Source organism: Cyprinodon tularosa, unplaced genomic scaffold (genome assembly GCF_016077235.1).
Source record: "Cyprinodon tularosa strain WSP-4 unplaced genomic scaffold, ASM1607723v1 ctg469, whole genome shotgun sequence".
Classification (NCBI taxonomy): Eukaryota; Metazoa; Chordata; class Actinopteri; order Cyprinodontiformes; family Cyprinodontidae; genus Cyprinodon; species Cyprinodon tularosa.
The window spans coordinates 175179-186133 of NW_024039195.1; the positions used below are offsets into that span (position 1 = coordinate 175179).

The 10955-nt window shown below is 41.8% G+C and overlaps 1 protein-coding gene across 2 annotated transcripts; it reads right to left on the reverse strand.

The window, feature by feature from the left end:
- Positions 1 to 304: 304 nt before the first annotated feature.
- On the reverse strand, positions 305 to 9210 carry LOC119794136 (calumenin-A-like). 2 transcript variants are annotated; one of them, XM_038301502.1, is made up of 8 exons: positions 9105 to 9210; positions 9032 to 9066; positions 6553 to 6771; positions 4821 to 5014; positions 3130 to 3296; positions 2869 to 2929; positions 1194 to 1393; positions 305 to 1112 (listed from the first exon to the last, which is right to left on the reverse strand). In XM_038301502.1, the coding sequence occupies exons 1-8, from the start codon at positions 9135 to 9137 to the stop codon at positions 1008 to 1010; spliced, it is 1014 nt and encodes a 337-aa protein (XP_038157430.1). In that variant the 5' UTR covers positions 9138 to 9210; the 3' UTR covers positions 305 to 1007. The 2 variants fall into 2 exon arrangements, with proteins under 2 accessions (XP_038157430.1, XP_038157431.1); XM_038301503.1 differs by lacking the exons at positions 9032 to 9066; positions 9105 to 9210 and adding an exon at positions 8533 to 8628 and having other exon boundaries at positions 1008 to 1112.
- Positions 9211 to 10955: the final 1745 nt, after the last annotated feature.

Below are 10955 nucleotides of genomic sequence, written 5' to 3' on the forward strand. Positions count from 1 at the left end.
CTCCATCTGGCCATCAGCTTTGGGGTCCTTTGCCTGGAAAATTTTAAAGACCCCTGCAATAAAATGTACTGCAATTCCCTGTAAATTACAAAACAATTTACTACCAATCAAAAATTGAAACGTATTCACTAATAAAATATCCACCTGCAATTACACTTAGCCCCTCTAAGGGGTGCATGCCCAAAGTTTGGGAACCACTGCCTTACAGTTACTGAATCAAAACAAGGTCATCAAAAGAATACCGATCTAGAAAGGGAACAACTTAGTTCAACTTAGGCGGATTTAGGAAATTAGACACTTAAAATCATAAGCGTTCTGAATGCGTTTTAATGAAAGGATTTTTATGAAAAACATAATTAATGTGCACAAATAAGAAATAGCTGTATTAGCTATACATGTAAACAGAGTTTATGTGCATGTACCAGGCAACTGCCTAGTACTGCCTAATATTAAAATCCCTCCCTGAGGATCAGATATGTGTTGCCTCTCTGGTGGAATCTCCCCTGTTTTGTGGTTTTATTGCTGGAACTAGTGTGTACCTTGGACTGCCGGTGCAACCTGGTCTCTGGCTTGCACCAAAGATGGCCGTGTAGCTGGGTTTTAAGGACTCGGTTCTCTGTGACTCCTTTTGTGTCTCTTTGGGGCAAGGACTGCTGCTCCGGTGAGGTAAAGTAAGGCTGTGTCGGGACTGTTTTGGCCTTTTGAAACCATGTCCACCCGTCCTTTGTTGCTTTTGGATCCTGCGTGCAGACCTCAACCTGTTCTTGCTACGCTATTAGATGTGCACCTCAACGTGATTAGCCCCTCCACATACACGTACTCAACAAACACATCGACACACGACAAACCCAAATATTTCAAGGTCATACAAAGATTCTGCGACGTGGCCCATCTACAAACAGTCTTTATCGGATACCAACTGGATACATCCCTGGTGCATGTAGGCAGGGCATGTGAAAAAGCAAAATAAAAAAAATAAAAAAAGAACTTGCTGCAATGAACTGTTCCTAGAACTCGTCGTGCCGCATCAAGACCTCGCCATAATTCGTCACCTGACTTCCCACAAACAGGTCGAACTTGTCCAGAATTTCCTCCTTGGTCAGCTTGCCGTCCTGGACAAGGAAATAAAGCATTTAATAGGGACTGATTGTTTGACTAGATTGAGTAATGGAGCTATTGGAAAGTGGACTGACCTTGTTGGTGTCAGACTCGTACAACAGGTGTTTGGCCTCTGCGACTGCATGGTCATAATCTGCAGGGAGGATCCAGTCCAAAGTTTCCTCCCTGTCCATCTTGCCGTCCTTGTTTTTGTCCCTGAACTCATAAAACTGCTGCCGTTCTGTGGCCACCCACTCCGGTTCCTCTACTCCATTTTCTGCAGTGAACATGTCACCTGCAAATGAGATATGAGGAAGAAAGTTCAAAGGTCAAACACTGATTCAGCAAGTTATGGTTTCATTTTAAAATTCCACAAAATTTCGAGAGAAGCAAGAAGTTTTTTTCTTGATCTCACAGCCAAAAGAATAAAGTTATGTCATTTTGTTCTAGAAGTCGTGTCTTGGAGGTTCTCGCTGTTTTTCTTCAGGGCAGAAATCATTCTTGCAGTGAATATAAGAATAGCTGTGTCATTGGTCAGGATATCAGGGCATAAAAAAGGAAAAGGACAGATGATATTCCCCTTTTTCTTTCAGGTCTTATTTCAAATGCATAAATCTATCAAGCAGAGGCGGGAGATGTGGTGTCAATAAGTCATCTCCATGCCATGTGTGTGCTCTGCCAAGCCACAGAACCAGTCTGCACAATTTAGTTCACTGGACGCTTATGCAACGTTCAGACCACAAGCAGCAGAGGCTGGTGTCAAATTCTTCCTCTTCAAGTTGGCAATCCAACGACGAACCCGTCAGTGGAGGATCAGGAATCAGAAAGGTGAAATTATTTCACTTTTCCCAATGTATCACAACATCCAGCTGCCATGCATGTGGGCATTGTCAGTTTCACTATAGCTCTGGTGAATTTCAATGCTGAAGTCCTCTGGAAATCTTCAATAATTGTTGTTGATTGCAGATGTGTCTAGTAGTTCCCATTGATTTTGCTTGTAAAGCGGGGAGAATGGCGCTAGGCTTACCGCACCGTGACGTCACTGCCGGAAGATGGCAGGAGGGAGGGGTTACTATATTTGGGCAAAGATGGGCGATCGCAACGAACATTTTTATCTTTATGTTTTTACTGATTAACGCTAAATTCATTAAATCACCACAAAGGTATTCGTTTTAGGTATAAATACTGATCCATTGATTATTCCTTGCTGACCGGACTTTTCCTTTAAAAAACATGAACCTCTCTTAGCATCTCATATATGCCTTTATTAAGGGTCTGAGTCTTTAATCATCTTTCTATTGTATTAGAGGCCAGCAACTCTACAGAAGAGGACTGCCAGTGCCTCTCTGTGTCTCTGAGGCAGAACCTTAACCCATGATTGCTCCAAGCTGCCCACTATTCCTTAAGGAATGGGATAAATGCAGCGGCCATTATTCATTCTAATGTGACCAGTAACTTTGATTATACTTATCCAGTCGAAGTTACTGGTCACAAAGGTATCCTCCCCCACATTCGGAGGTTCTGGACATATTCCACTCTCTGGTGGGAGTTCAAAGGGTGGATTGAAGGTCAATATGTAATGTGATATTGTGTCCCAGCAAAAATATTACTACCAAGGGTTCTCCCCAGAACATTGGAACAGGATGGACTACTTCTTTAGAGTGATTAAAACAATTCATGACCGCATGACTGCAGCTTGGAGAGATCAGTATGAAGGTCCGACTTGTTCTTAACCTGCTTTCAAGGAGTGATGGACAGCTGTGTCCTTACCGATGTATTCTTTCAGGTCAATGAATCCATCGCCGTTCTTGTCTATGTCTTCCATCGTTTCCTATGATAGAGGAGAGATGAGTTTAACTTGGGAACAAAAACCTCAAACCAACAACGTTTACATTTGATCACTGCTGCACTTTAAACAAAATGGAAATTTCATGAAAGCTGTACGAAACGAATTTTCGTTTTGTATACTCTGTGTATTCAAAATGACAATAAATGCTGTCTAAGTCTAACACAAGCCGTGGCCCCTCTTACCTGCACCACCACTTCCTTCATGTGTTCATGGTTTTCTGGATGAAGAAAAGCCATAAACTCTGGCTTGTCTGCATTCATGTCTCCATTACTGTCTGCCACTTTGAAGCGTCTCTCGTCCCTCGACATCATGTTGGTGTAGTTATACTCCCTCTCAGTCAGAGGACCCTCTGAAAGAAGATGAGTCAAGATCAAGAGTTAAAGGTTTCCATCTCGGACATGTATGGCATTGCTTTGGGGTTAGAAATTATATAGACCACACTTTATCAGGATTGAATGGTTAAAGATCTTTCAACTGTCTGGTAACCATGTCTCAGTGAAACCATTTTAATCACCAGTAACGAGACAGTGCTAACACCCAAGAAAAGCTCCTGCTTCAATAACCTTTGAGATGGACTTAGACCTGCAACTGTCCTCACAGACAAGCTAAATGTCTCCCACAAAGGTTCGATGGTTAGTCGTTATGCGCCGATATATACGATACCTGGCTGTGCAGTAATACTGATACCATCTGTTTGAAATTGATGTATGTGTATATATGAAGAACTGCATCCCACTTGGATGTAAAATAATTGCCATCATGTCTTTGTTAAGCTGCTGCCTACCTTTATGAAGCAGGAAATAGACTAATACACAGTGAATCCAGTAGAACTTTTTATTGCCTACCTGGAGTGGGTGAAAATAGTTGAATAAACTTTTGGCTCTCAAAATGATATCAGTGCCCTACACGACGATACCTTAGACTTAGACTTCTTTATTTGTCATTCTGTATGCACAGAGTGCATACAGAACAAAATTGCGTTGCATACAGCTTATGAACATTGCATTGATATTTCAAATGAGATGGAATACCTTTCCGGATCGTTACACACGAGTTATACAAAAAGTGCAGCAGTGGTCAAAGTGTAAACAGTGCAGTGGATAAAAACAGTGTGCAAATTGCAATGGTTCAGTGCAGATAGGCATTTGTGCAAAAATGCGTTATTTCCTTCGGTTGATACCACCATTTTAAGTTGGCAACACTACTCTTTGTTTTCAGGCAGCTGCCTAGTATTGCCTGAGGGTAAACATCCCCCCCCCCCGTGCGTTATAGCATAACCCCTTAAAACCAACCTCTGCCCCTTTTGAGAATCTCATAAACTGTAGGAATAAAAGCAGAATTTGGATTTAGTCTGGATAATTCCTGACAATGCTAATTTATTGAGTATAAGATTGTGTTTTTATTATAAAACTGAAGCAGTTCATACAATACTGACAGCCAACTTTGAACTTACTTTGAATTTACTTTGAATTTCTCCTCAATTTTGATATTAATCACATTTTGCACTACTTAGCCGTTTTTTGTGTGTTTTAAATGCAGCCATAATTCTTCCTGAGCCAAACCTTTAACCTTCTGATAAATCCGCCTATTTCTATTGAGTTACCACCTTATTTCACTTTACTTTTAGCATCTGCATCACATCTTCCTCCTCTGCCATGGTACCATCTTCATCAAGTTGGGTCTCATGATGTAACTTAGATAAATGATGGCCCCACTTTATCAGACTGTTAGGACCTTATCAGTGTGGACCCACCTGTCGGCATTTTACTGTGGTTGGACTCCGATTTTAAAAAGCTTTGATTTGGGGAAAAGATCAGATCTCAGCAGAAAACATAAGGGTCAGGTTCACACGTGTTCCTGTTTGGATCCTCACCCAGATAGCTGCCATAGGTGACGTTCCTGTACTCCTCCCAGCTGATCAGGCCATCATTATTCAGGTCAAACTCGTGCCACTGATGCTCCACATTCTCATACATGTGTCGGTTCTGCACATTCCTGATCCACAGCTCCAGCTCCTCCTCTGAGACAAAACCATCTTTGTTGTCGTCGATTCTATCCACGATGATTCTGCAGATTAAAGCACAGAGCAGATCTTAGGCAGTGGAACTGATCAACCAAAGATACAGACCGGATACACCGCCATCTACTGGCTGAATGAGAGAGTTGGCTCCATTGTTTTCCAACGCTTCCAATGAAAGGTTCATCTAATAAATGTCCATCATCATCTGTCCACAAGACCTTCAGGACAGGCGGACATTCTCACTTGTTTTGGACGGGGGGGGGGGGGGGGGGGATTTACCATTAGGCAATACTAGGCAGCTGCCTATGGCCCCAGTTTCCAGGGGCCCACATTAAACTCTGTTTAGATGTATGGTTAATACAACTATTCCTTATTTGTGCACATTAGTTCTGTTTTTGATAAAAATCCTTTTGCTGAAATGCCATCAGAACGCTTCTAATATTAGGTGTGTCTCAGCCCCCCCCCCCCCCCCCCCCTTCATGTGTTCACCATATTGGATCAGTCCATTTGCTGCAGCTATTTAGAAAGGTCCAAACAGACAACAGCAAACCAAACAAACAATGCAAAGAACAGTGTTGCCATCTTAGCGCTTTTGTTGCTATATTCAACGACTTTTCAGACCCCTCTAGCACTTTGATTACAATAAAACGCCTAGCGCCTAATCTAGACTTTTTCTGCTACTGCGGACTTTGGCGACAACATCTAAAAGCAGCGAACTCTGCTCTCCAGAGCCAGTAGATTGGTAACCCCGCCTCCTGCTCTCCTCTATCTTGTCTGCTGTCATGATTCATGCAGCTATTATTTCATCCAAATGAAAAATGGAGAACAGAGAAGCAGATCATGGCTTGTCTACAGTGAAAAGAAGGACTGGGTTATTTACTTTGGCCTTTTTGGAAACACAGGAAGAAGCAATCAGCTAAGCGAGCTTAGCGCTTGTAGAAAATCTTTCATTCCTTTTGGGACAGCATGAAACCCTAACCCTAAGAACATAGAGAGAAAAACAACAAGAAAATGGAATAAAGGGATAAAATGTAGAACGAATAATGGATGTCTATTCTATTAAATTTCTCTATGTGTATAATTGGTCTATTCTATGTTGTCTTCTCAATTCATAGGGCCCCCTGCCCATCTTTGCCTAGAGCCCCAAATTTCCTAAATCCATCCCTGATTGTGGAGCAGGAAATATAAAACTGCAGGGTTTCAGTTTGTGTGTTGGACGATCTTAGAAGAAAAACATTAAAGGAAGAAACAACTGTAGTGGTGATCTTCAGTCTCGGGTCGATACAAACAGATCAGGGTCCATCTTATTCATGTTAATCATTGTAATAAACCAGAGATCTTCATGTTTATCCTTTTGTGAAGCAGAATATCAGGAAACAATCTGGATTAATGTGAAGCAGCAAAGCTGTGACCTCTGATCGATCAGGGGGCATCAGGAACCGCCCTCTAGATGTTTGTTAGAAAAGGAGTTTCAAGACTGTTGCTCTGACCCGTTTCTGACAGAAAACCTCAAGGTGCATCAGAAGAAGCTTGGGTAACAGAGAACTGGAGATGCAAGGATATAGAAGTAGAACTTCTAACTGACCTCAGTCTACGTTTGCTCTCATCTGGTGAAAGATGTTCAAAGGCTTTGGCCTCATCTTGTCCGAGGAAAGCCTCGTGATCGTAGTCAAAGTTCTTGTTGTCGTCATGTTGGAGCTGACTGAGAGGTTCTTCCTGAAGGACCCGGCTCTTCTTCTCAGTGGGCTTTCCTCTGCTGATCACAATGAAGAGGAGCCAGCAGATCACCACCGAACGGATCATCCTGTTAAAATGACACAGACGTAATCAAACAGAGAATTACACAAACGTTGTCTCAAGGCACTTTACAGTTCACCAGATCATACAGTGAAAATGGTTCAAAGTTTTCTATCTAAGGAAAACCAGTTGATTGCATCGGCTCATTGACTCCCTCACACTAAGCATGCTTGTAGCGACAGTGGAGAGGAAAAACTCCCTTCAAACAGGAAGAAACCTCCAGCAGAACCAGGCTCAGTGTGAGCGGCCATCTGCTGAGGCCGGCTGGGGTTCAAGGTGACCGCGTTTCATCATCAGATCATCACAGATCTGAGCCTAAGGGGTGAAGGGAAGTTAAATGTCCTGTCATATTTAATGGAGTTTGGGTGAAAGATGGGTTCAGTTTCTAGAATAGGCCTCCGGAACCGACAGGAAGAAGCAGCAGAAGAGTTTAGGACTCTACATTCCCTCTGGATTGGTTAACATCCTCCTCAAGCACAAAGACCGTTTAGTGTCAGAAGATAACTTTACATCAGAGACCAGAAGATCTCATGTGGCATTACCTTAAGCTCTGTATTATGCTCCCCAAACTAAGATCTCAATGAACATCAGCTACCATAGCGATGCAGATGACATCCAGCTGCACAGCACCATGTCACAATGTGACTTTGGACCCATTCCAGTTCTGGATAAATGCAGAGAAGAAATCAACGCAATCAACATCAAACTAAAGTAATAGTTTTTGGAGCAAAGGAGGAGCATTTAAACGGGAGCATCCAGCTTCAGCTAATCCAGCAGCAATCAGGCTCTAAATCTGGGTGCAGTGATGGACTCAGACCTGAACCTTCAGAGGCTAACAGAGACAGGAACAAAGTAGGTGCTCCATCACCTGAAGAAAGTCTTTAGGATTAAAGGACTGATGTTGAAAACTACTTCCTGCTTCGTTCTTTAGTAGAATTGATCCCTGCAGCGGTGTCTTTACAGGTCTGCCTAAAAAGTGGATCAGACAGCTGCAGAAGTTCCAGAACGCTGCTGCCTGCATCCTCACTAGAACTAAGAAAGTGGAGAACATCAGCCCAGTTCTGAAGTCCTTCTGAGTCTCAGAGAGCAGGATTTAAAATCCTTCCGTTAGATTAGAAATCACTGAATGGCTCCAAAGTACATTATAGAATGATTGGCAGTGGATCGACAGCCAGACCTCTCTACTACTGGATCAGATCTACTCTGCAGAACCAGAACTAAACACAGACAAGCAGAATTTAGTTCTCATTCTCCAATGATCTGGAATAAATCCTCTTATTTTTAATGTTTTAATTTTATTCCCTTTGTTTTTTTTTCCCCTCTATGCCTCTGCATTGTACTCTTATTTCCCCTTGTTTCCTCGTGTACATCTTTTTAAAGGAGGAGTTTGCCAGAAAAGAAAAAAAATTGGCAAGATGCACAACTTTTAAATTTTTTTAATCAGTGAAGCAAAGATGTTTATTTACTTGTACTGCAGAGACAGACTGCAGGAGGGACCTTAACTTGATGCCGCGGCTCCGTGGAAGTGAAACTTCACAGAGCCACACAGTTTATTGAGCATTTTATTCAGTTGTGGGATTTTTAACAAAATTCTTTGTACTGTGTCAGATGGACAACTAAAGATTAGCAAGCTCCTTATTTAATAAAATTTAGCTGACACTTGTTTTTGCACTTGTTTATATGTTTTGAATCGTGTAAATAAAGTTATGCTAAGTGTCAGAAATTTAAATAGTCTCTCCACTGAAATGATCTATAGAAATAAACTTACTTTGACATTGTCCAGAGGAAGACTTCAGGAAAAGAATGGAATCATAGCAGATTATTCTTTCAGAGGAAGCCATCAAGGTCAGACTGAACTCTTTAGGAAGAACAAGGAATTAAAGTTGGAGGAAAATTATTTCCACTGAGCGCCACTGAGTCATGACTGACTGAAACATCTGGAGGAGCATCCTGATCCAACCCATATGATCAGGTTCCTTCTCCTCCAAGGCGGTGGGGGCTCTCCTACTTCTGACCCCATAAAGAAAAACTCTCTCCAGAGGCACTTTCCTCCAGAATCCAGGATCAGTTTTCTAATGTGACTGATTTATGTCTAAATGTTAGAACCCGTATGATGGGTGAATCTTTCTCTTTTTCTTCTTCTTGCAATAAAATCTGAACTTGACTCCATGTTTCTGGAAGTTAAGCTCTGCTTCATGGAGAGAATCTGCTCCTTCAGAACCAAATCAAAATGATTAAAGATTCCCTCCACAGAAGGAGGGACTCACCTGTCTGTGCAGCTTCTCCTGCTCATCTGGCTCACCTCTGCTTATCTGGCTCACCTCTGCTTATCTGGCTCACCTCTGCTTCTGATCCTCCAAACATCTCAAACATCTGTCCGACTCCCAGCCAATCACAGCCCACCCACAGCTGCACCTCTCATCCGATTGGCCCACATCAAAGCTTGAAAGATGAGGAGTAGGGTGGGAGGGAGGAGCTGCCACGTCCTCAGAGGAGAAGGAAACAGTCTGGCTGCAGGAGTCTGGATTCTCAGAAGGAAACAGAAATGTTTATTTTAGCTAGAGAGAGAAGATCCACAGCAGGTCCAAATATGGCCGACCTTCTGCAGCAAGAACAGAGTTCCTTCTGCAATAAGAACCCAGAGAACATGTTGGATGTTCTCATGTCCGGATCACTGAGTCCACCATGCTTTTAAATCAGAACCAGATCAGCCACTTGTAACCAAACTGTTTAACTCTGATTAAAATGTAAACCCAGTTCCTTATAAACAGCAGTCCTTAGTTATAATACTGTGATCATGTTCTGAATCTGATCCAGTTGGGTTAATCAAAATGTTTATGGAACAGACTCAGTCTTCTGGCATACCCTCACCGATCCTTAGGCATGTCAAATTAAGGTGTAGCTTCTAGTCCGCTAAATTCTGGTAGAGATCTTAGTGGTTGCGGATCTCATTGCTTCACAAGAGCAGCTCCTTGTTTGTTCTTCAACTATAATGCACATAGAATTCATTGTAGATCAGGAAGTCTTTGCTTTGGGATGGAAACCTTGTATGTCTTAAACCATCCCTTTATTGTACATTTTGTTAGCTTGTCTGTCTGCTATATTGACCAATATGATGTGTTGAACTAGATCTGCTATTTTCACAGCTTTTATGAGACACTTTTGTATAAGTATGGCATTAATTCATAAAAAAATTAGTCTATAGATCAAAGTTTTCTGCCCAGCAGCAACGATAAACTGGGTCGCCTGTGGTCGGCCTCAGCAGATGGCAACTCAAACAGAGCCTGGTTCTGCTGGAGGTTTCTTCCTGTTAAAAGGGAGTTTTTTCTCTCCACTGTCGTTACAAGCATGCTTAGTGTGAGAGATTGCCTTCGGGTCAATGAGTCGATGCAATCAGCTGGTTTTCCTTATAGAAAACTTTGAATCTATCTGACTGAATGATCTGGTGAAATGTAAAGTGCCTTGAGGTGACATGTGTTGTGAATTGTTGCTATAAATAAACTGAACTAAAACTAGTCTAAAACCTTTTTAGTTTTGAGTCCACTAAAACTGACTAAAACTATCACATATCGTAATGAGTAAAATGTGACTAAGACTAATAATAGTTTCCGTCCTGATGGCTGTCAAAAACAATACTAATTATAACCAAATGATACAAAGTAATCCCTGTTTACCAAATAAGATCTTAAGCTGTTTAGTCCATAACCAGCAGCAACAGACAGAAATGATTTCTAACATCTGGTGGGAACCAAATATTGCCAACAGTTGGAATCTTGGTTCTTAACCGTTTCCGTCAAAGATCCATAACTGACTTTGCCAAACCCATTTAGATGCTGCAGTGGTTCTGGAGACAAGACATCAATTGAATTCAGTTTTTTTATACTCTTTAAAAAGAAAATAGAAATGTTTGTCCTTTCCAGGAGCGATTGTAGGATTCACCATTTCCTATCTGAGACTTTTGTGTTTTGTCTTCTTGGACGGGCTGTACCAAAACTTACCTGGCTTTTCCTCACCTTACATCTTGCTCCTCTCCTTCCCCTTGTAAACCTCTCCCTCTTTGGACCGGCAATCCTATAATGGATTATATTTAACAAGGTAAATATATGCAGTTGTGTTTGAACATTTGGACACACTGCCAAAGAGAAAAGGATAAATTCACAAAAGTAATTCTAATAACAAGAAACTGAAAAA